At 36.0% G+C, this 27906-nt stretch overlaps 1 protein-coding gene across 3 annotated transcripts in view; it reads right to left on the bottom strand.

Moving 5' to 3' along the window:
- LOC131157912 (protein ENHANCED DISEASE RESISTANCE 2-like) overlaps positions 1-26212 on the bottom strand; it is a 55047-nt gene extending 28835 nt beyond the window's left edge. For 2 of the 3 annotated variants that reach the window (XM_058112374.1, XM_058112376.1), the window contains exons 1-8: positions 25747-26212; positions 23613-23687; positions 23317-23370; positions 21170-21235; positions 20748-20806; positions 20373-20449; positions 16699-16824; positions 16180-16214 (exon numbers count right to left, since the gene is read on the bottom strand). In XM_058112374.1, the coding sequence (XP_057968357.1) occupies positions 16180-16214; positions 16699-16824; positions 20373-20449; positions 20748-20806; positions 21170-21235; positions 23317-23370; positions 23613-23687; positions 25747-25965 (711 nt within the window). In that variant the 5' untranslated portion in view covers positions 25966-26212. The remainder of the gene's footprint in view (positions 1-16179; positions 16215-16698; positions 16825-20372; positions 20450-20747; positions 20807-21169; positions 21236-23316; positions 23371-23612; positions 23688-25746) is intronic. The other variant, XM_058112375.1, reaches the window with a different exon arrangement.
- Positions 26213-27906: the final 1694 nt, after the last annotated feature.

Below are 27906 nucleotides of genomic sequence, written 5' to 3'. Positions count from 1 at the left end.
AAGTGGCGCATTCAGTCCAGAACAGTTGGAGCAACTCTATAAAATGTTCTCTACCATTCAAGCATCGGGTCAGCCTTCCACATGTATTCCTTCTGGTTCTTTAGCCCACCGAGATAATTTTTTGACAGCCTTAAATACCATCTCTCATTACAAATCACCATGGATAATTGATTCTGGTGCCTCTGATCATATGACCAATTCCTATCATTTGTTCTCATCCTACTCACCTTGTGCTGGAAATTTGAAAGTTAAAATTGCAAATGGATTACTCTCATCTATTGCAAGCAAAGGGAGTATTCGAATATCTAACTCTATAACTCTAGAATCTATCCTACACGTCACTAGGTTGTCTTGCAATTTGTTATCCATTAACCAGTTGACAAAAGATTCCAATTACTCTGCTAAATTAGTTTCCTCTCACTGTGTTTTCCAAGACCTATCATCGGGGAACACGATTGGCAGTGCTAAGGAGCGTGAGGGACTCTACTACTTTGAGGAGGCGAATGTGAGTGAACAATGTCAAACTGCCATTTGTGATTCTGCATCTATTTCTAGGAAAAATGAAATTTCGTTATGGCATTCTAGGATGGATCATCCAAATTTCCAATACTTAAGACGTTTATTTCCTTCCATTTGTTCAAATAAGACGTCTTCTGTTTTTCAGTGTGAGATTTGTGAACTTGCAAACCACCAACGTAATTCCTTTCCAAAATCTACATACAAACCATCCAGACCTTTTACCATGATTCACAGTGATTTATAGGGGCCCTCACGCTCTCTTAATCACACTCAAACAAAATGGTTTGTCACTTTTATTGATGATCACACTTGTATTTGTTGGGTTTACCTGTTGAAAGATAAAACTGAAGTCCATTCTATTTTTATCAATTTCCCCTCCATGATTCAAACACAATTTCAAACTCACATTCAAATCTTGCTTACTAATAATGGTACATAATATTTCAATAATATCTTGGGAAATTATCTTCAAAAAAATGGAATCATCCATCAAAGTTCCTGTGTGGATACCTTACAACAAAATAGGGTTGCCAAACACAAAAATAAGCATATTTTCGAAGTAGCTCGGGCATTGATGTTCACTACATATATGAAAAAATATTTTTGGGGCGATGCCATTTTAACAACTACATATCTCATTAATAGAATGCCTAGTCGGGTTCTTTCTTTTGCCACTCCTCTCCAAAAATTCCAAGAATGTTTTCCCAACTCTCGGCTCAACTCCAATCTCTCCCCAAAAATTTTTGGGTGTACTGCATTTATACATATTCATGCTCACAATAGGGATAAATTGGAACCTCGTGTCATTAAGTGTGTTTTTATTGGTTACTCTCCTACTCAGAAAAGCTACAAATGTTATGATCCTGTCACAAAAAAAAATTGTTTATTAGCCTTGATGTCAATTTCTTTGAAACCACTCCTTATTTCCAAAAGCCCTCTCTTCAGGGGGGAGAATTGGAGTGAAGATCGGTTTTTTGATTTCTCTGTTGATGAATCTGTGCCATACACTGAGTCTGTCAACACCACTACACCATTCCTTCATCTATCATGTACAAAAGACCACTTAAACTCCGGGGGAGATGTAGAAAAACAAAATAACAGGGAGATACTTGTTTATTCAAGGAAGCCAAAATCAAATAACAAGGAGAATCTCATACCTGAGGCCCCAAAAGAGTTAAAAACCGGTGATAGCTCTGAGCAACCGTGAGTCCACGCCCAATCCCGATAAGGTAATAAATCCAAATGGTCATGAACTTCCTTCTGATAAGTCTGCGCCTGATGACATCAATTTACCCATTGCTCTCAGAAAACAAACTAGGTCATGTACTCTCCATCCTTGGTCAAAATACATGTCTTATAAAACTCTGTCTACAGGGTGTCATGCTTTTACCTCTAGCCTTGACAAGATAAAAATCCCAAACAATATCCAGGAAGCCTTGGAGATTCCTGAATGGAGGGAAGCCGTCATGGAGGAAATGCAGGCCCAAGAAAAGAATGGAACTTGGGATGTTATGAATTTTCCGAGAGGGAAGAAGCTAGTAGGCTGCAAATGGGTATTCACAGTGAAATATAGAGTTGATGAGACAATTGAACGGTATAAAGTCGTCTTGTTGCAAAAGGGTTTACATAGACTACACGAAGACGTTTGCACCGGTGGCAAAATTGAATACAGTTCAGGTTCTCTTGTCCTTGGCAGCCAACTTGGATTGGTCACTTCAGCAACTCGATATTAAGAATGCATTTCTAAATGACGAGTTAAAAGAAGAAGTCTACATGACGATACCACCAAGTTTCAGTAAGAAAGGTGAAGAAAACAGAGTATGTAAACTCAAGAAGTCCTTATATGGACTCAAGCAATCTCCTCAAGCATGGTTCGATAGATTTGCGAAGGTGATAAAGAACCAAAGATATCGACAAGGGCAATCAAATCACGCTATGTTTTTCCAACAGTCAGAAAGTGCAAAGAAAACAATCTTGATTGTGTATGTTGATGATATAATCCTAATCGGAGATGATACAATGGAGATGGAAAGATTGAAGAAAGTCCTAATTGCTGAGTTTGAAGTTAAAGACCTAGAACGAATGTGGTACTTCTTGGGAATGGAAGTTGCTAGATCAAAAAAGGGTATCAGTGTCTCTCAGCAAAAGTATATCTTGATTTCCTAACCGAAACTAGCATGCTTGGATGAAACCTAGTGAAACCCCCATTGAAGCAGTAAAGAGAGTTGAAGACTGCGGAATATCGGTTGAAAAGGAGAGGTATCAGAGATTGGTTGGTAAACTAATCTATCTATCACATACCAGACCCGACATCGCATTTGCAGTAAGTGTGGTAAGCCAACACATGCATTCACTAAAGAAGACTCACCTAGAGGTTGAGTACAAGATTCTCAGGTATCTTCAGGGTTCTTTGAGAAAAGGACTCTTCTTCAAAAGGTGTGAAAGCAAGGAAGTAGAAGTTTTCACAAATGCTGGTTAGGCAGGATCAGCGGAAGATAGAAGATGTACCACCGGATATTGCACCTTTGTATGGGGAAATTTGGTGACTTGGAGGAGTGAAAAACAGAATGTAGTGGCTTGAAGTAGTGCTGAAACTGAGTTCAAGGCAGTTGCACAAGGGATATGTGAAGGACTGTAGTTACGGAAACTTTTGGAAGAACTACAGATCACGGTGAAATTCCCTATCAAACTCTACTGTGATAACAAAGCAGCCATCAGTATCTCTCTCAATCCAGTTCAACATGACATGACTAAGCATGTAGAAGTGGAGCGACACTTTATCAAAGAAAAGGTTGAAAAAGGAACCATTTGTATGACTTATGTTCCTACCAAGGAACAAACAGTTGACATCTTTACCAAAGGGTTAGCCCGACGGAGTTTTGATGATTTCATCTGCAAGTTGGATATGATCAATATCTATGATCCAACTTGAGGGGAAGTGTAGAAACCCTGAGTGTCTTGGAGTGATTTAGGGGATATTTATGTAGAGAATTGTCTATTATTAAGAGAGATTATTTTAGGAGATTGTTTCCATTTTAGCACACCCGATTGTGTTATAAGTATAGTGTATCAACTTGTACAAATAAATTATTCAAGAAATACAGAAAACTTATTCTAATTTCACTCCCGATACCATTACACCCATTAAATCAGCAGAAAGAAAAATCCCAGATGTTACAAGCAGCCACCATTATGAAACAGCCACTACGATCATTACAAAACCACCATGACTTGTTATGGCAATTTTTTTTTTTTATTTACTTTTTTCTTTTCATTTTTCCTTTTCCCCTTCCATAAATCATTTTCAATAAGCTATCTGAGAGGAGGGGGGGGGGGGGGGGAGAAGATTATAATTAGGATGATAATGATACAATAATTATTTAATTTTTTGTAACTTCACAACAATTGCATTAATTAACGATTTGATATGCACCCTATTTGTTTTTATATATATATATTTGATAGTACAAGAAGAATTTCATTAAAAAATTAAGAATATGCAGCCAGGACAATAAGAAATCTCCTTAGTGAAATCTGGAAAAATCCAGATAAAACAACAAAGAAAAAACCAGAAAAAACCAATCGATCTGAATATCACAAAAGCTCACCCCTTTAAAATTCCCATCCCACACACCAAAGAGAAGCCAAATAATGTATCTTTTCCCAAATCAACAAATGTGGCGACTTCTTCCCTAAAAAAATGCATGCATACCCATCCACAACCCTCAAAATACTGCAAAGAAGGCACACTTCCAGAGTGCTGCCTTTGCCCTTTTCCTGCAAAACCAACAAAAGAAACTGCCAAAAAGTCCTCCACTGCCTCTGAATTCACCCAACATTCGTAAAATACCAAAAAACTTGCTCCATACAATCCAAGCATAACCACAATGTATAAAAAGATGTGATGCAGTTTCTGAACAATTAAAACAAAGAACATAGACATTCAAAGACAGAACCTGTTGAATAATTGGGTAAAATGGAAGACCTCACAACAATGATAGGTTTCTCCCTCTATTTATAATACATGTCAAGTAAAACACCAATGACCATAATACCCTTACTAACTCACACTGCTAACATAACTCCAACACATACTAATAATGCAAAATGACCAAATAACCATTAACACTCACCCAGAAGCTGGAGCATATATATTGTATGCTCCTAGCTTTTCACAAATGAATTTCACACAAGCACCTCCCAATGCTATAGTGAATCACATGGGTGGTTGTAATGAGCTTCTGAACAAGTTTCTCTCGAACAAAGTGGCAACCAACTTCATTATGCTTTGTCGGCTCATGGAAGATTGGGTTGGAGGCAATATGAATAGCAGCTCGATTATCACACATCAGTTCCATAGGCAAAGAAGAATGTGGAAAACCAAATTCATGTTCTTCAACCAAACAAGTCCACATGCAGTATGAGTCATAGCCCTATAATCTGACTCAACACTTTGACTTGGCCACGATAGTTTGCTTCTTACACTTCTAAGAAACCAAATTACCACAAACAAAGATATAGCACCCAGTTATGGATTTTCATTCGGAAGGCGACTCGGCCTAATCTACATTTATATATCCTTGAATATTAGTGTGACCTCGATCCTAATATAAGAGACCTCTCCCTCATGCACCTTTGAGATATCTCAAAATGTGAATTACTGCATCCCAGTGACTTGTTCTTTGTAAATTGAGAAATTGACTCACAACATTTGTTGCGAAAGATAAATCTAGTTAAGTGGCTATGAGATAATTCAACTTTCCAACAAATCTCCCATACCGTCTTGGGTTAGGCAACAACACCCATGTCTAGTACCTATTGTTGGGATCCATGGGCGTACCAAGAAGTTTGGATCCCAACAACCCAGTCTTATCTAACAGATCAAGAACATATTTTCTCTGTGACAAGACCATTTTTCCCGATATGAGATCTCGATACTTCTATACCCAAGAAGTACTTCAATGCTCCCAAATCCCTGATCTAAAACTTAGTCTATAGGAAAAGCTTTAAATCCTAGATGCCTTAATCATCATCTCTAGTAATCACAATATCATCCACATACACGATAAGCAAAATTCTGCCAGATGGAGTATGAGGATAAAATACACAGTGATCCACTCCACACTGTTGGAAGCCAAACTCAAGTACGACAACACTGGATTGAGTGATTGACTAAGGAGATGAACGAACGTACTGAAGCAAGTTTATCAGCTGGAGAGAATATGACTGAATAATTCAAACCACACACTTGAGTGTATCCCTTAGCAACAAGGCAGGCTTTTAATCGAGCCACGAGACTTCTGGATTGATCTTCACAGTAGACACCCATCGACAACCAACCACAAACTTATAAGGAGGTAGAGGTACCGACTCCCAAGTATCACTATCCTATAGTGCATGCATCTATTCAATCATCGCATTCCTCCACCCAAATTGGACAAGGCTTCAAAAATAGATTTTGGGAGGGCAACAAAAGACAAAGTACTAACAAAACAGCAATATGAGGGTGGTAAAAAATCATAACAAACAAAATTAGAGATTGGGTGTTGGGTACAACAATGTTTACCTTTTCGAACAACGATAGGAGGATCAACATCTTCGGAAATATGATCATCTAATAAGGGAACTAAAGGTGTAGAAGTGGAAGCTAAGGGAGGCTCTCTCCTCCCTTGAGTTGCTATATGCATACCTACAAATTGGGATGATTCTAGCAACAAGAAGGACTCAAACTAGATGAAAATATAGGAGTATTAGGAACAAATATTAGGTTATGATCTGGAAGGCAAGGAAGAGGAAAGGAATCATTACGATCAACAGAGCTCAAGGAATCAGAGTAATATGGTGTAGACTCAAAAAGGTGACATCAGCAAAGATAAAATCAATGTAAAGTAGGGCTATAACATCGATATCCATTTTGAGTATAGGAATACCCAAAAAAAATACATTTGATAGCACGAGGATCCAACTTATTTGTTCCTAGAGTTAACTGATGGACAAAAGACACAAACATACAAGGAGGAAGGGGGAACAAAGGAACCTTAGGGAAGATAACTACAAATGGGAATTTTCTACAAAGGACATAGGATGGCATTTTATTAATGAAAGAGCAAGCAATGAGCATGACATCACTCCAAAAAACTTCGGGGACATTCATTTGATACAATAGGCTATAAGTGACTCCGAGAATGTCTATTTTTCTATTCTGCAACTCCATTTTATTGTGGAGTGTGGGCACAAGATGACTAATGGATCATATCCCAGAATTAGTCAAATAGGTTCTGAATTGGCCACTAAACTTCTCCTTAGCATCATCACTATGAAGTACCTTGATTGGCATATCAAACTAAGTACTTATTTGAGAATAGAAGGCGCAAAAGATATTAAACTACTCAAAATGATCTTCATTAAATACAAACAAGTCATCCTAAAGTAGTCATCAACAAATGTAACGGAGTATCGAAATCCCAATTTTGACGTGACACGACTAGGACCCCAAACATCAAAATGGACAAGCATGAAAGGACTATTTGCCTATTTGTTAACCTAGGAAGCAAAGGGAACATGATGATGCCTTTCCAACTGACAAGACTCACAGTCAAGACTAGACACAGAACTCATGGTAAGAACTATGTATTAATTTGTCTAAGGACAGATGACCAATGCGACAATGAATTTGAAGCGGCATAGCAGCAGCTGTACAAGGAATAAGAAAAGAGAGCAACTCAAAGTAGTAAAATCCACGAGCCTCACTTCCTGTGCTAATTGTCTTCCTCATCTTCATATCCTCAATAACCATAGAATTAGGAAAGAAGATTATAGAACAATTTAGTGCCTTTGCAAGCTTATTAAATGATATGAGATTGAAAGCAGATTTAGGAATGTACAAAACAAAAGAAAGAGAGAGGGAGAGAGTAGGATTTACAGTTTCTATCCCTTAACTGTAGTTGTGGACCCCATCAGCAAGGGTAACTTGTGGTAGACTTTTAGGATACTAGACGGCTGAAAAGAAGTTGGTTATGCCTATCATATGGACTGTAGCAGCAGATTTGCTAATCCAAGGACTAGTGGGTGAGATACTAGATGACATACAAATTGTAGGATTACCTTTTTTAGCAAAGGATGCAGTGTGATGAGATGCTTGATGCTATAGGAACCTTGAATATTCTTCCTCCAAGACAGTTATAGTACGTTGTTCACCTAAACAAATGCCTGACAAGGGAAAAACACTTTGGGATTTGAGGACGCCATCCCAATACACACACAACCTTGATACAGCAGCAAACCAGAAATACATAGCGAACACAATATTCTTGGGATTCCAAAAGTGAACTTCTTAGAGTCCTGGATCAATCAAAACAAAAAAATAAACAAGTCAACCACTGATTCAACCACAAACAAGTCACCAACAACTGGACATAGCACTTCCACAGTACTACAAAATCAATGTATAAAGACTACCACTGCTCCAAGAGGCTTAGACACAGTCCCAAGAAACCAACACACAGCACTGGAACAATTGGAGCAACCACGAATAAGGTGACCCGCCACTTATAACTCACAACTAAACCAGCATAAGGCTTCCATAGCACCCAAAAAAAAAAGAAATACTTACACACATCCCCAAGAAACCAGCACAGAGCTTATCAGTAACAAACAGCCTCTATACAGTAGCAAATCAGAAAGACAGAGCGAACAACATCCTCTTGGAATTGATGGACACCATCCCAGCATACAACGTTTGACAACCGGAGCAACCACAAGCACACGATGAACAAGATAAAAACGAATCAAGAACACAGCAATACCACTGTTTCAGGCCTCAATGAACTCAATAAACATTGACCAACAGCTTTGGGCATTAGCAAACAATCATTCCCAGAATGCCGCACATGATAAACTTAAACGGTAATATCTTTGGACAAAAAGGATGACAAACAATATGGTATTATGGAGTAGGGAAGGATTCAAAACATTTGGGAGAAAACTGGGGCAAAATGGCTGCCCAAAAGACTCTTACAAACCAGCACACGGGGTCGGCACTGCCGGATTTTGGCTGGCGCGTGGCAGTGAGTGGAGGTTCCTATGGCTGTGAAATTTTGCAGGCTGGCATATCGGAAGGTTTTGTGGCTTTCTATGTGGTTAGTTTTGTAAAATATGAGGTATTTCTTGAGGTTTTGAAGACACAGCAGCATGGAGGATTTTTACGGAAACTGCAGCTTTTTCTGGCAACTCCTGAACCTGCTCCTGTACTTTGATGATGCTGATGATCCTTCTGCAGCAGCAGGTTTGGGTGGTATAATGATGTTTAGGTTTTGATTTAGTGGTGATCATGCAATCAGGGTTTATGTCAGATCTTGCTCTTGAATAATTGGATAAAATGAAACACCTCACAACAATGATAGGTCTCTCCCTCTATTTATAATATATGTCAAATACAATACCAATGACCATAATACCCTTACTAACTCACACTACTAACATAACTCTAACATGCTAATAATGCTAAATGACCAAACAACCATTAACAGAGCCTTCAAAAGTCTCCTAATTTGTAATAAGTTATTGGTATTAAATCTATCAAGGGCAACCAACTAGATAAAAGCCTTGATTTTAAAGGGGACTGTGGCCTTCCAAATGGATCTATAGAGAGGGAAAGATGAATTAGATCTAGTCAAAAAAACACAAAAAGATTTGCAGGAATAAACCCCTGAAGGATCCAAAGACCAAGATCGACAATCCTCTTCCAAAGAAAATCAACAATTATTCAACAAGACTAACAAAGTGGATAGCTCTACCAGCTCCCTATCTTTCAACGACCTATGAAAATGAAAAAATACCAAGGCGGCAAAAGACCACTAGAATCAGCAACAAAGGATGAAATGGGACCATCCTGCCCTGAGATCGAAAGAAGCGAGGAAAAGAGGTTTGTGAAAAAATATTAATTTTGATATGTTAGAATACTACTTTACCTAAAAGCTTAAGCTATTAGGTTGTGGGCTAACAATGTATATCAAGACTTAACACTCCCCCACACATGCAGCCTGACAGCATCAGTTTCGAGAAAAATAAACTATAAATAACACCATTATAGGAAACAAGATAACTTTTAACAAACAAACAATAAATGCGCGCAACAATACTAGAACCAAGGACCTCTTGTCAACCTGGTTTTGATACAATGTTAGATTACCACTTCACCTAAAAGCTTAAGCTGTTAGATTATGGGCCAACAATGTATATCAAGCTTTAACACTCCCCTGCACATGCAGCCCAACAGCAGGTGGAGAGATAAACAAATGAGAAATAACACCCATTACAGAGAATACAATAATTTTTAAACACCACACAATAAACTCAAGTAAGAAGACTAGAAACTAGGACCTCCTGATAACCAGCTCTGGTACCATGTTAGAATACTGCTTCACATAAAAGCTTAAGCTATTAGGTTGTTGGCCAACAATATAAATCAAGCCTTAAAAGATAATATTAGTAAATTTGATATTTTTTTTTTCTAGATTTTTTAACTTCAACCTTCCTTTCTTTTCTAGTTTTTACCATGTTCAAGTTGTTAGTACATTATTTATTTAATGAGAAATTTTATGGTTATAAATATTAGTTATACAATATAACTAGTTGGTCTAAATATATTAGATTTTTACTACTTGAACTAATAAAATAATAAAACTTGCTTAATTTGTTGTATTATTTGTAAGTACATTGTGCCTAATAGATTAATGGAGAGTATAAAGTATTTTGTTTCACTAATTAATTTAACACACATAAATTAATGTAAAAGTGAAAAACTATAAATTTTCAATGGTATTAAGTTGGACTAAAGGATCCAAAATACACTAAATTTTTTTTTAAGAAGAGTTAAAGAGCTTAAAACATGCAAATATACCAATATACATAAGATAGTATGCGCCTGAAAAAATTCAAAAATGTTAAACCCTCTTCTTGTTATGTACATCCGCTACCCCCACTCCCCACCACACGCATTACAGGTATGCTACCTGCTACCACTATTTTAAACCATGATTGCACACCTTAATATTCTTTTACCACTTCTAAATTGGTAACTCCCCCTCTCCCCCAAAAATAAATAAATAAATAAGATTTATTACTCTATTTTTCTTTTATCAGGAAAAAACTTATTACTCCTCTTCTTCACTCAAAGACTAGTTCACAAACTCAATCTCTATATAATTTGATCCTTGGGATGACTTAGGATGGAGATAATTTTCCAGCTGGGCTTATGTTCGTGATTGAAGTCGGCTTGTAAAACTTTATAGAAGAACAAAAGAAGGAAACATTAATCACGATGGAGGCAAGAAAGAGGTGAAAAAGGTCAGCAAATTTGAAGCATTCAACAAATTTTAATATGGAGGGATTAACAAGGAGCTTTTCATTTAATTATGTTAGGTTTTCCTCTTTGTTTTTTTTTTTTTTTTTCATTTTTTTCTTTTGACCTCTTTTTTTTCTTTTTTATTAGTAAATCAATTCAATTGGAAGGGCATCAAGGGGATGCCAACCTGGAGTATGGACAGTCAACCACCCTACAGTGTGTCACAGAAATCTAGAATTACACGTGCTCATTTACTACAAGCCCATTATGCCAGCTGGTAACCACAGTAATCCACTGCTCTTTACTAATCTAAAGCAGTATGATTGAATTTTTAAACACTCACCTGTTCCTTTCTTTCCAAGGCACAAGAAAATTGCAAGAGGGATGAGAAATAATGCCTTTCTCTTTTTCTTGTTTGCCCAAATCCCTTTCCAAGCCCAGAGCTCCCCTCCCACAGAGCTGGCGTTAGCCCACTACCGATCAAGTTCAAAGCCATATTCCAAAGGTTCCTAGTCCAGGGGCAACGAAGGAGGATGTGCTCAATTAATTCTGCATCACACATGCATAGAAAAACACCTATTGGCGATGGTCAGACCCCTTCTCTGCAAGCTGTCCAGGGTTAAGATCTTTCCATGGGTTGCCTCCTAGGCAGGCAAGAAAAGCAACCTTTGTAGGGGCAGCTGCCTTCTAAATGCGAGTGCACTGGGGGGGTGGAGGTGACTATGGTTTGATTCCAATGGAAAGAGTTTCCTGTAAAAGGATCTGACAGTGAAGACCCTGTTTCCATCTAAGGTCCATTCTAGATGATCGGGAATTTTTTTGGTGTCAGAAGTTATAAAGATTGCTGTAAACATCGATGAGCTAATGGAGTTCCCAATTTGAAATGTTCCAAAAGACCCCTGATACGAAATTTAAAGGCGATGAGTGATAAGGGATTCTTCATTGCAAGCCAAGTTGTAAATGGTAGGAAATAAGACACTTAGAGCATCTTGGTCATGCCACATATCATACAACAACAATAACAAGCCTTAGGTCCCGCTAGATGGGGTCGGCTACATAAATCCTTTTCCACCAATTCACCCAATCAAGAGCATTTTCCTCTATTTAAGAGCTCTTAAATAATTCCTCAACACTTCATTCCAACTTATTTTAGGTCTAGCCCTACCTCTTTTAATACCAAAAACAATAACTAACTCTCTCCTCCTCACAAGGGCGATACTAGGCCTACGTTTCATATGCCCAAACCATCTAAGCCGCCCCTCCCTCATCTTGTCTTCGACCAACGCTATGCCTAGTTTATTGCATATATGTTCATTTATTAATTTATCTTTTAATGTTATACCACTCATCAACCTTAACATTCACATTTTGGAAACTTTTCCTTTTTGTACATCTTGTTTCTTAGTTACCCAACATTATGATCTATAAAGCATGGCTAGACTTATAGCCGTCTTATAGAACTTTCCTTTTAATTTTAAGGGTTTTCTACAATCACACAACACACCCGATGCACTCCTCCATTTTACCCAACATGCTTTAACTCTATGTATTACATCCTCTTCAATTTCCCCTTCTGCTAGCATAATAGATCCAAGATATTGAAATCTATCAGTGCAATTAATTTCTTGATTTTCAAGTTTAATCATCTCTCGAATACTCTCCCATACATTACTGAGTTACATATCATATATTTTTTCTTATTCCTACTTATACACTAAGGAATCTCGTTTTGGATATTTTCTAGTGAGTTCATGAATCACCAAAGTAAAAAGATAAGGACTCAATGAAGAACCTTGATGTGCACCTACTGTGATTGGAAATTCTCCAAAATCCCCTCCTACAGTCCTAATGCTGGTTGTTACCCTATCATACATATTCTTAATGCACTCAGTATCTACTTCAGACTCCCTTCTTTCCTAAAACCCACCAAGAACTTCCCTAAGTACTCTATCATAGGCATTCTCTAGGTTAATAAAAAACCATATGCAAATCCCTTTTCTTTTCCCTAAACTTTTCCATTAATCTTTGTAAAAGATAAATAGCTTCTATTGTTGGTCTCCAAGGCACAAAACCATATTGATCCTTTGAAACTATCATTTCTAATCTTATTCTCTGTTCAATTACCCTTTCCCTGTAGTTTCATCGTATGACTCATAATATTACTTCCTCGATAGTTATTATAATTTTGAATATCACCTTTGTTTTTGTATAAAGGTAGTAACGCACTTTACCTCCATTCCTCTAGCATTTTCTTGGTTTTTTTAAATAGTGTTGAATAGATTAATTAACCATATACTTCCTTTATCCCTAAACATTTCTGAACTTCAATTAGTATGTTAGCTGCTCCTATAAATTTCCAACATTTCATCCTTTTTAAAGCCATTTTAACTTCAAGGACTCTAATTTTGCAAATAAATCTCCTATTTTTAGTCTTTTCCTTATTTGTCACTTCCAAGATCATGCTTTCAAATTTGTTTTCATTAAACAATTTATTAAAGTATCTCCACCACCTCTCTTTTATGTCTTCTTCTTTGATTAAGGATTATCATTTTCATGCTTTATACAATCTATATTACCTAAATCTTTGCATTTTCTTTCTCTAGCACTAACAAGTTTGTAACGTCTTTTTCTCCTTTTGTGTCTAGTTTAGTATATAACATATCATAAGCTCTATGTTTAGCTTCACTAATATCCTTTTTTGCATTTTTCCTTGCCTCTTTATACTTTTCAAGATTTTCTATATTTTTACAACTTTACCATGTTTTATACCAATTTCTTTTGTCTTTACGGATTTGTGGACGTCTTGATCCCACCACTAACTTTTTTTACCAACTGAGTATCTTCCTCTAAATTCACCTACAACTTCTTTTGCTATCTTTATGATTGAGTTGGCCATTTTATTTCATATAGTGTTCCAAACTACCTTATCCTCTATTATCCAATCACTCTCTTTAATCATTTCATCTTTGAATTTTACTATATTTTCTCCCTTCAAGCTCCACCACCTAGTCCTCTTGCATTGATTTATGTTGCTCTTTTTCTTCCATTTCGTAGTATAATTTAACACTAGGACTCTATGTTGTGTAGGATAACTTGACAATCCTAACATGATAGACGATCCCTCTTCCTACTTTAGAAGAAATCTAGTTGGCTTTTGTTTTGCCCTTCTTGAAAGTTATTAAATGTTCTGCTCTTTTTATAAAGTAGGTATTCAATATAACCAAATCATAGGACATGTCAAAATCTAAAACTGTATCACCAACCTAATTTTTATCTCCATATCCATAGTCTCCATGTATCCTCTCATAACCATATTGTCCTTTCCAATGTGCCAATTCAAATCAACTCCTACAAATGTCTTTTCAGACATTGGCATCCCTCATTTCTACACTGTTCATTCGCATGGGATTTGTGGAACACACTGTTTGGGGTTCATGGTGAAGTGTGGGTTAGCCTGAAGTTGGTGAAGGAGTTTTTGAGTATTTCTTTGCTGGTTTTGGAAAGGGTAAGGATGTAGAAAAGCTGTGGAGGGGTGCTCTTGTGCTGTTTTAAGGGGCATTTGGTTGGAACGGAGTGCTAGAATTATTTCTAGAAAGAGAATTTCATAAGGATCATTTTTGGGACAGAATACGGTATTTAGCTTCTCTTTGGGCTTTATCATGAAGGATTTTTCAAGGGCTGCTGTTTTCAGGATGTTAATCAGGAGTCGGAATTGAGTGGCATTATTTAGATGCTGCTGGTTTTTTTCTCCCTCTTCTTATGTTCAAGAACTTCTTATTCTCCATTATATATATTTTATTCTCCTCACTATTTTCAATAAAGCTTCTTTTTTCTGTTAATTTTTTTTCAAAAAGACTTAAGACTCTAAACCATATTTGAATCCCTAATTTTCTAGTCATATTTTCACCTATTTCCCAACTCCTCTCCAACCCTACCATAAATCAAATTCTCAAATTCTCCCCATGCTTGTCCTGCATCATTGGCGCCCCTGAAATTAAACCCAAAATCCCAAAGCTTTCCTAGTGAGCATAAGAACCACCCCTGTTGCTTATGTCTCACCCATTCTTTCACTAATGAGCAAAACTTGCTATCTTTTTATTGAACCAACCATATACCCCATCCTCATCAACTCCCACACATAACAGCATCACAGTCTCCAGTAATGTTCACCCTTCCACCAATATAAATACCCTATATAAGTCTATTGGTCACGCTCACCACAAAGCTTCTTTCCAGAACTCTCTCAAAAGAAAGAAAAGCTCACCTCACTCTTCTACCTAATCTCCCCGATGGCTTCATCCTCCCATCGCTCCTACATTTCCTCTTCCCCTCTACACCATCTCATCACTCTATTCCCCACCCAGCATACCCTTTCTCCCTTGTCAAAGCCTCTTATACTTCTCTTCCACTATTTGTATCCAAGATTAACTAGTCTACTCCTCTAAAGAACCTTTTTTAACTTGGTGACTCAACACAAATGATCACGAGAACTCCAACTCATTTTGGTGGATAGTTTAACCATGCAAACAACATTAATGGTTGGGAACAATAATGGATATTCATAGTTTTCTTCTTTTGCTTCCACCCTAAGCAGTTTTTTCTAGTTTGATTTAAAGGATCCCTCATTCTACCGTGTGTGTGTGTGAGAGAGAGTGAGAGAGGGAGAGAGAGATTCTATGCATAGACCATGCATGTGTCAGCATGTGCATGCCTTCATGCATCAGTATTTGTTCATTATCAAATCAATCAATCCTTGTCTTCAAAAATATATAATAAGGAACCCTAGTTTTTTTTTTTTTATCCAAATCAATTTCACATTATACATAAGGATATTAAATGTGTTAGCTTTTTCAATAGTGGATAATGGACATCCAATGTCTAGAACATTCAAAAGCAATGTCACATATATTATAGGAGAGAGAGCTGCATCTAACATGATATCTTGTGAACTCTGCTGGCTATGCCTCTGTTTATGGAAAGTAGTCTTAGAAAAGTACTATGAGACCCACTTGTCCCAATGGAGAAATTTTAGTTTAACCATTCAATTATTTTGTTTGACATTAAGCAGAAAATTTAAAATATTTCTTTAGTTGGCATCGAAAAATGTTTCCCTAGGTGCTAACATTTTCTTTCCCCCAAAAAAGTGAAAAAAACAAAGATTATATACATCAAAACAAAGTATGAAGGATGATGGAAAGGGATCTCCCTTCAATGTTCTTTCATTCTACCACCTCTTATTTTGTTTTCATGCTCCTCCCAACTTATGTAATGAATTTGTTAGCTTTTGTTAATGATACAAATATGATAGCACATACCTTGGTGTCAGCCACATCCTCAAAGATTCTGATGCCTGAAACACAAAAAACATTACTTTAAAGAAGGAAATGAAATTTTTTCATAAAACCAAATATAATCGTATCCATGCAGAATAAATTGTTGTATAGCCATCTGTTTTTAAGTAATTAAATATTTCAGCATAGGTCATTTTTGTTCCACTAGCCCAGTCACAACATGGCATACATCTAGTCAACCATGAGCTACATCCAGCATGTTCTACATCTACACAAGACGTGCGCTCCTCCATTAGTTTAAAGGAAGATGTGGATAATTGTGGGGAACAAAATTTTGGTATCTCCAGTTAATTAGCTCAATGTTGAATATTACAATTCTCATTTTCTATATCCATAAATCTTTAAACAAATAAATAAGCACTCATTAATTCAGCTTACTTTCTTTTCCTAAAAACCAAAACCCTTCACCACTTTCACCTTAACTTTACCAGGCTTAAATTAATTTCTGTTTTTTTTTTCGTTTTAGTAAAAAATAAAGAATACCATTAATTGTACGGACACATTTCCACTGATGTGCTTCAATTGCATCTCCACTATCGCCTTCAAAGAACCCGTCTGACCTAACATTACCACCAAAGTCAGAAGAGTGGCGCAAAAGCGTCTCCGGGCCTATGAGTAATAAATGAGAGACTAAATTAATATATACTCAAAATAAAACCTGTGTCAGTTTAAGACAAAACCAATATCAGTTACAATGACTTTCAAAACTAAAGAAGAAGATTCTTCTATACTACATTACGTGTCAGGAAAAAAAAAATATGATTTATATTTAAAAAATAAATAAATTTGAGGAAGAATCCTGCAATAAAACAAAAGCATGATTCCAAATACGCATCATTGCTAAGCCAAGAAAATAACACAAGCCACAGTAACTAAAAACACTAACACCCTGGCGAACCACAAATTTGTCTGAACATTCCCAAATGTGGTACATTTTCATTTTGAAACAACAATAAATTTAATGATCTAATATTTTAATTCAATGTTTTCCACATGACATATTTTTAATTAGTTAAAGGGGAGAATTATTGCATATTAATTCTATTTTGAGTATTTTCAGTCATTAAAATTTTTTTTTCCTGATAAAAGGAGAAGAGAATTTATTAAGAAGAAGAAGAAGTGCAACAAGGAGCATAAGAAATCCTCCTCAAAAGATACAAGAACAAAAAACGAAAAAATCAAAATAAACCAATTAATCAAAACAGCACAGCCAATCAATCGCACTGTAAATCAGAAAAAGAAAACCCTTTGAGAAACCAGCAGCAAAAGCCCACAAGAAAAACAGATACTAAATATTATCCCAAAGCACAATCAAAGACATCCTTTTCCCAGAAAAAAAATATGAGCACTCTGCTCCAACCAAATCCCCCACAACTGCAAAAAACGCACACCTCCATGACGCCAAAGGATCTTACCCCTACCAAAACCGAAAAAATAGATAACCAACAAATCCTTCACTGATTTCGGACACGCCCAAGTCTCTCCAATAAGGCAAAAAAATTTTCCACGCCCTCCAAGAAAAAAGCAATGGAGGAACAAGTGAGAAGCAGATTCTGAATTTTTAAAACAAAAAGGACATACATCCGGAGATAAAGCCTTGAAAGGCCTCCTACTCTGCAATAGATTGTTAGTGTTAACTCTACTAAGAACATCCAACCAAATAAAAGCCTTAATCTTAAGAGGGGACTGTTGAATAATTAGGTAAATGGAAGGCATAACACAATGATAGGTCTCTCCATCTATTTATAAATAATGTCAAGTACATAACAACGACCATAATACCCTCACTAACTCTCACTCATTAACATAACACTAACGCACTAATAATGCTAGATAACTAAAATAACCATTAACAGGGACTTTAGCCTTCCAAATAGATCTAAGAAGCAGGAAAGACAAATTTTTATATGCTCAAAAAAAGATTTACAAGAATACTTCTCAGAAGAATCAAGAATCCAGGAACAATACGCTCTCCTTTAGGAAAGAAGCCTACTGTCCAACAAACTTAATCAAGAGGTAAGCTCCAACTTCACCCCCCACCCCCCCCCCCCCCCCCCGGGGGCTACCATTAAGGGCATTGGAAATCCCAAAAGGAATCAACCCCATTAGAAATAATGAATGAAAAAATGGATTTTTTGTGCAAAGAGGACAATCTGTACAAACAGGGAAAAATGAGCAAAGCGAAGAACCACCACCCATATGTCTGCCCAAAACCGAATAGGAGACCCATTTCTCCACAGAAAAATTTGTATAAGGAATAAAAAGAGGATATAACTGTGAAATACCCTTCCAAGGACTTCCATAAGAACATCTCAACCCCAAATTACCATCCCACCCATTATATTGAAAGCCAAATTTACTTTTAATAATTCTGTGCAGAAGGGAAGACTCCTATAAATAAAAAGCCACAGCCATTTACCCATTAAAGCAATGTTCTTAGACACCAACTTGCCGAGAACCAACCACCTCCCCCACCTTCCTTTTTAAACCTATAAACAACCCCCCAAATAACCAAATGATCCTTATTCTCCCCCACCTCAGACCAAAGGAAGTCCCTCATTATTTTCTCAATATTACTTGCTACCCTCATAGGTATTCTATAAGATAGACAAGAAATAAAGACAAATACTAGCAAGGCAAGAATGAATAAGAGTAATATGCCCACCTAAATAAAATAAAGCACCCTTCTACCCATCCAACCCTTAGACATCCCATATTCAGTCGTTATTAGAAAAGAAAATGTTTTCTAGATGTAGAAACACCTCAACATCCTCTCAAAAATATACTAGCAAGGCAAGAACGATGCTTTTTGCTAATTACATATTGTTCACCAATGAACTGGAACATTCTTCATTCTAGGTAACATTGGAACAAGGTTAACCATGGCAAAAAGCATCATTCCGAAACCATAGTAAAGGTGCAAAAGGAACATGAGGCTTGGGAATAAGGAGTAGGCATACGCACATGCCCAAAGAAGGAAAGGCGTCTACTAGTCCAAAAAAAAGGGGGGGGGGGGGGGGGGAGCAAAGCACTTAAATAATGGATTTTCAACTAATAAACAATATATTTTAGCAATTTTACAAAGGGTGATGTAGATTCTATTATTATAAGCCCTAGCATTGCACAATCATGTCAATACACAATTTACAACCTCTGATAGTACGACTGTTAAAAATTACTTTCATATAGGACAGGTAAGACCAGTTATACTCTATAGATTAGGTAAATGTATCTTAAAAGAGAAGGCTAAGATGGGTAAGTGACACAATTTAATAAAAAATAAATAAATAAAAATAAAATAAAATAAAATAAAGGAATGAACATATTTGTAGTAGGTTAGCTGTAGCACTGATGAAGGAGGGGTGGTTGAGATGGTTTGGCAGTTGCAATGCAAATCGAGTAATGCTCCAATTAATGTTGGTTTTAATTTATTAGATTTTTCCTACATTAACAAATAAAATAATAGAACTTGATTAATTTTTTATATCATTTGTATGTCTTATGTGGCTAATAGATTGATGGAGTGTATAATGTATTTCGTTTTATTAATCAATTTATCACACATATATATAATGAAAAAGTGAATACATACATATATATATATTTTTATATAAAATCTTTCTGTCAATAGATGATTTAAAACAAATGTAAAATTTGTTGCCCTTACCAAACAACATTATTGGCTATCGCTTTTTAGAGACAGACGAACAAGTTCAATAACCAATATCCCCTTTTTCATTAATTTTGTAAGAATTAAATTCTTCTGAATCAGCAATACAACCAGACTCATTTCGTTAGTAAGTGGAACTAAAGGATCCAAAATACAATAAAACTATTTTTAAGAATGGCTAAGAGCTTAAAACATGCAACTATACCAATATATGTAAGGTCATGCGTGCTTGAAAAAGATTTACACTCATTACACCTGCTTCCTATTATGTCATATCCGCTACTCCCGCTTCTCACTACACTAATCACTGTTATGCCGCCTTAGCCACTACCGCTAATTTAAAACCATGATATATCCTCCAAGAAAGCTTTAAAGTTTCTATAATTCTTTAGACATACTTTGAAAAATGATTCAGCAGGCCCTCCATGAAATTTAATTGATAAGTGAAAAACCGATGAGTTAAGAACCTTTAAGAAGACAAGCTCACCTTGTCCAATCCTTATAAGCCTTCTTAAACCATTTGCATACCGCCTCACCCTAGGTCGATGTCCTTCAAGGTTGATCCTTCCACCAAAACGCAAAAAATAATTAGACCTTAACAGGTGATTGAAGAAATAGCATGCATCAATGAAGCACAACATAATATGAATCCTGACCAAAAGAGAGCATAGAATAAAAGAATAAATTGAAGATCAGGTTAGTATCAACAAAAACAATGTGTCAGTCACGACATGGTATCATCCCTTCATCCTTGCCAGTAAGTTTGGAAGACCCTCAAAATGTATCCAATTAGCATGACTGATCAAAGAAATCCAATATGCTAGTATTTCCTCCATCCATAGATATTAGATAGTAAGCATACTCATTCTCCATGTTCAGTTTCTCTCTAGCACTTCTTCCTTTTGAAAGCTCAAATTCAGCCTGTCAATAAAAAATAGCATAACAATTACACAAAATAAGGAATATATGAACATTATGGAGAAAATAGCAGCTGATTTTGTGGAAGATAATTCCTCAACTCTAGTAAAAACTTAGTTAGTCTGTAATATAACAAAAGAAAAAAAATGTTTGATCTTTTATTATAAAAAAAATAATGTGAAAAAAAAAATCTAAAATGAAAAATAAAGATGCGTAACAAAATTATATTATCTAAGCTAAAACCAAATTTGGATTGCAGCCATGCATTAATGATGATATCTTACAAGGAAAAATAATTGTTGCTTTCTCTCAAAAACTCCACTAACTCTAATTTTATCACATTATTTACGAATTTTAATTTAATACCTGCTGCTTGGCATGATCAAATGCCTCCATCCATTTTTGGGCTTCTCCAGCAGCAGCACAAGCAATCTAGCAGAAAAAACAAAAACAGTCAATTAATTGAGAACCATCCCAGCACTTAAAATAGGAATACCAAACTTACATCCAAAATAAAGGTAACACATTGAATAAACCACCAACAAAAAGGGAAAAAATAAATAAATTAGACTCATCAAGCTGCAGTATGGTTACTCTCGCTATTTATGTCATCCACCCAAAAGTAATAAAATCTGAATCCCTCACAGATCACTTGACTGATCCATTATTAATGTAAAGGATCGAACAGAGAAGAGGGAATGGGAAAATGACACTAATGAGTCTTTCCTTGCCATAAGAGAGGAAAGGGAATGGGATCTCTATTTTTGGACATGCAAACCACCCTTGGTGGGGGAAGGGGAAACATTGTACTTTTCTTGCAAGTTTGAGAATCCACCTCCCAGGAGTCAGGTTAAGAATCCCCATCTCCCTTGCCCTTGCTCAATTATTATTCTCCTTACTCTTCAAAGCCTTATGAAGGTCCTCACATAAGTGATACTGCAAGTGCATTGTCCAGCTTCTTCCTCAGGGGCATCACAGCAATCACTCCTTCACATGAGAGTCATAAAAATGCAGAGAGTTTGACAATAGTTGCTTAGAAGTCTCATATATAGGTAAACAGAAGAAACGGAGAGAGCTAAGTGCAGAGAACAAGACAATTCAAAGAGAGCTCAACTTTCATCCTTATGATACATAACATGTCATTTTTGCTCTTTCTTGCCTAAAATTACGACGTCACTCCACTAGTGAACCAAAGTAATATCCTTGTTATTTGATCCAGATACTGCATGCCATTTTTCTATTAGAACATGGCCACCTCCCAGACACAATAAATAACACCTCTGATTCTTTGTTTAGCTTCTTACAGTATCTCTCTCTCGCCTTCTCTAGAACTAGGCTTCCTCTCTCTAGAAAACCTCACCAAGCAGATACCACCATTCTTACATCTCCTATCATGTCACTCCTATATGCCACCATAAATTTTCATTCCTCTACAATACCCGTCTTTCCATGCCCAACATTCTTTGGAACTCCCTAGGCACTTTTCTGGATGTTCCGTCTCAGCTTTCACCACTACTTCCCATGACCTTAAATGGAGCATCACCTCAACTCTACTATTCTCAAGAATTCCCTACAGTCCAACCCACAATAGCAGTAGGCATGAGCAGGTACAGTGATGCAGGAGATGTGGTTAGAAGCTTCAAAGCATCTACATGCATTGCATACATTATTGCCAAAAATGCACAAAACCATAAAATGCAAACTAACAAAAAATATTTTCAAATAAATATGTCCACCTCTAAGACATCAATAGCACAGTTACATAAAGCCAATATTTTTTTTATAATAAAATCTAGGAGTTACAAAAAAAAAAAAAAATTACAGTTTAATTACATCTCCATAGAATCTAAAATAACAGACTATTATGCCTAAGGCTATCAAAAGTATTTCAAAGCTTATAGCGATACTAATGAGGTTCTACAATGAACATATGTGTCCTGATTGTAGTGGGGTCCTATCAAGGTTATATGCAAGAAATGTCAAATAAAGGTTCCAAAGCAAGAGCATCACCTAGTGTAGGAGAATCCTATAAGTAAGGACTGATTTAGTGCAAATTTTCTTAATGCAGGCTATTGTGCTGAGCTCCAAAATTGTCCCCTCCAGGCAGTACCAATCAGTATGGTTCAAATGCAGAGTTAACAAGTTGAGATAGAGCTATTTTATTTTGATAACTGCACGCAGACACACATACACACATCATCATCATGTGATTCATGTCAATGTCATTCTCTAGATTCACACCCAAAAAAAAAAAAAACAATTCATCCACTGTATCCATCAAAATTATATAATGTTTGAGCCATATGCTCATGTCTATCAAAGAAGAAAAACAATTCCTGCAATTGACCTTTAGTATTGCAATAAACTGTATAAGCATTATATATTATCAAATGAAAAAAAAGGGTATAGTCTATACCTATCTCAGCAACAAATATATATATATATATATATGTGTGTGTGTGTGTGTGTGTGTGTGTGTATGAATAAATTAAAAATTATAAACTACAACTTACTTCGCCCTTTTTCGTCTCATCCAACCGACTGTAAAATCGGAGAACATAAACATCCTACAAAAACAAAAAAAAAATTAAGGATGAAACTCAGTTGCATTCTCTTCTGAAGCTGATAAAGACACTAAATAAACGAAAAACCAAATATTACTCACAAAAGGAACTCATCGTAGCAATACAAGTAATAAATAACAGGTCCAAATAAGGACTTGAAAAAATAAATACGAAAAAAGAGTAAACTTCCACAAATATAAATAAAAAAAAATTAAAAAAGACAAATGAAACAGATAAAGCCTTACCCTATTGTTGACCTTCCGACGCCCTAGCTCCTCCACCATAAGTGTCTGTCCTACTACTCCCTTCCTAATGGGTTTCTGCACCATGAACATGTGCAGCACAAAGTATAAATATAGTAATAAAAAAAATTACCTAACAATTAGTGGAACCAATGTTTTGAAACCCATAGCTATACCATAAATTAAAAAATTAAAAACTAAGTATCTTTGCTAAAGCTTGATATACATTGTTAGCCCACATTCTAAGAACTTAAGCTTTTGGGGCTTTTGGGCAAAGTGGTTGTCTAACATGGAGTTGGATGGTGGTTTTTGCCAAGAGTTCCATGGTTCTAGTCTTGTTGCCAGCATTTATTATGTGATTGTTAACAATTATCTTATTCCTCATAATGGGTGTTACTTTGTGCAGGGGGGGTGGTAATTAAAGCTTGACATAAGTTGTTTGTCAAAACCTAACAACTTAAGCTTTTAGGTAATGGTTGTCTAACAATTTCACAAAAAATGTGCGAAGTAAGCATACCACCAATTGAAAGAATGACATTTTATGCCATGGGTAAACCGGGGGGAAAAAAAAAAAGACATGCCCTACCCCAGCCCTCATTCCATGCTTTTATGTTACAATAACTCTAATTTCTCTAATTTGACTGGTAAAATCATGTGTTATAAGTGTTATATTGTGAAAAAAGTTCACACTAGATGATGTAAAACACACTTCATTATGCCAAATGTTAATCTTGACCGGCACTAGCAATGATATTGGTGCTATTTCAACTTCAAAGCCCTAGATCTCAAAGTAAGTCCCATAGTTGCTCAGCTTGAGACAATATTTGAAATCAGTACCATTCTCTATGCAGCGGCAATGATTTCAAGTCCAGCAACTCCTCAACTTAACTTTTATAGAAAAAAAAAAAAACAACAACAACAAAGGGATGAAGAATGTCTCAAGAAATTTCTCTTATAAATTTGTCCCACATTGAAATTTTGATTTTTTTTTTTTTTGATAATAAAAAATTTGATTTGTTAGGTTTCCCCTATATAGAAGATGGCCCATATACATGTGGAGTGGTCCACTCAACTATCTTGATCCATGCTAAGTGGAATCCATGCTCAAGTGGAAGATGGTATCTAATTTGAGGTTGGCTCATTGTATTTTTACTATTTTGAATCTTTGATATGGTCAAAGATTAGAAGTGGACTTCAGCCCTATAGTTTTTTCCTTCACATAAGAGGGTTTTCAACATAAATCTAGGTGTCCGCTTTGTGTGTAGCTGACTTGTGTTGTTAATTTCCGGTCACTTGTGAGACTTATAATATTATTTTGCTTAGCGTTGATTCGAACAAGGTGAGGGAATCTTGGACTATTGTATTTTTTTATCACCTCCATACCTCCCTTTTCCAACAAAATAGCCCAATATTTTTCTTCTAGCTTTCCGCCTCCCCCCCCCCCCCCCCCACCCACCAATGATAATTAGAATATAAAATTAGTTAGACTGGACCAATCAATGACGGAATAATTTTTGCTGTTGTTTGACTCCATAATGATTACATCCCTTCTTCTCCACAAACACCCTTAACAGTTTTAAGACAAAAAGTTCAAGATAGTGAAACAAACAAAATTGCACACGGCCAACCAGTTAGATCTACTCCAAACACTATCTTGACTTTCAAATTAATCACACTCACATCGTCAAGGTAATAAAAAAGAAACAAAATACTGGCAATGCAGATACACTCCAGGAAGTACTCAACCTTCCATTCCATAGCACGGAAAATCGCCTTTAACCCAATCGTGTGCAATTCAATGCCAAAAAGATGTTCAAACACTCAATAAGAAATCTTCAACACAAATTTACAAAAAAAAAAAAAAAAAATGGAACCTTCAAAACACACATACACACACCTCCCACAAATATGTCCCCTCAAACCAACCCCCCTCCCAAAGTTGGCTCTGAACCTTCCATTCTAAAGCTTCCAAAAACGCACAAACTCAGCTCAGCCAAACCCCTATAATCTTAATTAAAGCTTTTAAATTCAAACTCCAGATCATTTCCATGCCCCCAAAATTTTCCCAGCAACCAAACCCACGGAACACAACACCGAGAATAAAAAAAAATAAAAAATAAAAAAGACGAATTCTTACAATTCCAGGATTCTCTTGGGGGTCCCGCTTGTACATCTCCACATACTTGCCTCTGATGATCAAGAACCGAAGGTGACAGTACTCGTGACCAATGGAATTCACGCCCAAATGATAAACCCACCCGAAGTACTCCGACTTCGCCCCTCTCTCCTCAGCCCCGCGCTCCATTCCCTCCTTGTCGGAGCCCTCGCTTCCCACCTTCCTGTGCAACGACGTCATTTCCCCTTCCCCCTTCTCTCCACCTCCGAAACTGCGATTCGCAGCTCAATTGCTCGCTGGCTCTCTGTCTCTCTCGGTCTGCGTCGATCGGCAGGGACGGAGACGGTGGGAAGAGGGTGGCAGTTGAATTGTCGTTACGCTCTTTGTGGTTTTTGCTTTTGCTTTCCGTTTTCTTGTTTTTTATTTTTTTTCGTTTTTTGAGCTTTTGCTTTTGCTTGTTTTGTTTTCGCTGTCGGAAAGTATCGGCCTCACAATGGAAAGGTGTTTCGCTTGGCGGCTTGGCTGTGGTCGTAAACCCCAAATTCCATTTTCAATTTCCCTTTGCTTCCCATTTCCATGTATGAGAAAATCCTAAAAACACCAATAGAGGTGGAGCCCATTCTGGGTTGGCACAAAACATATTTAAAAATATTATAATTTTTCCTTAAAGTTTATTAAAAACGCATGCACCTCTCTTTAAAAAAATTATATCTTTTTAATAGATCTTAAGAAAGTTTTTTGAAATTCTTGAAATGAATTTTTTGAAATCTCCAAATGATCAATATCTTTTACCTTTTTTATTATTATTAGAGTTAACGAAATTAAGTTTGCACTAAAAAAGATGAAGAATGAGAAAACTATGAGACCACATAACATCCTAATTGAAGTTTGAAAATGCTTAAGTGATAACGGAATTATATGATTAATTAATTTATTTAATATAATTGTAAAAACTAAAAAAATGTTAGATGAATGGAGGAAAAGTACTGTAAAACTTATATACAAAAATAAATGAAATATTCAAAATTATAATAGTTATCATAAAATTAAACTTATGAGTCATACGATGAAACTATGAGAAAAGGTAGTTGAACAAAGATTAAGGTTAGAAACGAAGATCTCAGAAAATCAATTTGGTTTTATGCCTGAGAAATCTATCGCAAAAGCTATTTATCTTTTAAGAAAATTAATAGAAAAGTTTAGGGAAAAGAATAGGGACTTGCATATGATATTTATTGACCTTGAGAAAGTATATGATAAGATATCGAGAGAAGTCCTATAGTAGGTTTTAGGAAAAAAAAAAGGTACATGTAGTAGGTATACTGATGTCATTAAGGATATGTACGATGAAGTAATGACTAATGTAAGGACTATAAATGGAGAAACTAGAGAATTTCCAATTGTCCCTAGTTTCATCAATTAATACAATATCATTTCCAATTGACTAAGAGTATTCAAAAGGAGGTTCCATGGTGTATGTTGTTTGCAAATGATATTATATTAATTGATGAAACTAGGGACGGAGTAAAGGTTGAATTAGAATTGTGGAGAGAAATTTTAGAATCTAGAGGCTTTAGAATAAGTAGAAATAAGACAGAATATATGAAATATAATTTTGGTAATGATAGGAGGAATATTAAAAATAAAGTTAAACTTGATGATGAAGAAATAAATAGTACTTATAAATTTCGATACCTTGGATCTATTATGCAAATTGAAGGAGAAATTGAAGATGATGTAATGTATAGAGTTAAAGCAAATTGGGTAAAATGGAGATGTGTTTCAAGTGTACTTTGTGATAATAGAATACCCTTAAAATTAAAAGGGAAGTTTTATAAGACAGCTATAAGACCAACTATACTATATGGAACGAAATGTTGGGTGACGAAGAAATATAATATCCAAAAAGTAAAAGTTGCCGAGATGAGAATGCTTAGATGAATGAGTGGTATAATATTGAAAGATAAATTAAGGAATGAATATATTCGTGGTAAGTTAAGTTTAGCTCCTATAAAAGATAAGATAAAGGAGGGAAGACTCAAATGGTATGAGCACCTGCAACGTAAGTCACTTAGTGCATCTCTGAAGAAGAGTGACTTAGTTATTGTGGAGGGCAGTAGAAGGGGTAGGGGTAGACCTAAAATAACTTGCGAGGAGATAGTGAGTAAGGATTTAATATCC

This window comes from Malania oleifera, chromosome 6 (assembly GCF_029873635.1).
Source record: "Malania oleifera isolate guangnan ecotype guangnan chromosome 6, ASM2987363v1, whole genome shotgun sequence".
Classification (NCBI taxonomy): Eukaryota; Viridiplantae; Streptophyta; class Magnoliopsida; order Santalales; family Ximeniaceae; genus Malania; species Malania oleifera.
Note: the sequence above shows the minus strand (reverse complement) of the source record. Positions and strands in the feature narration are given on the sequence as shown.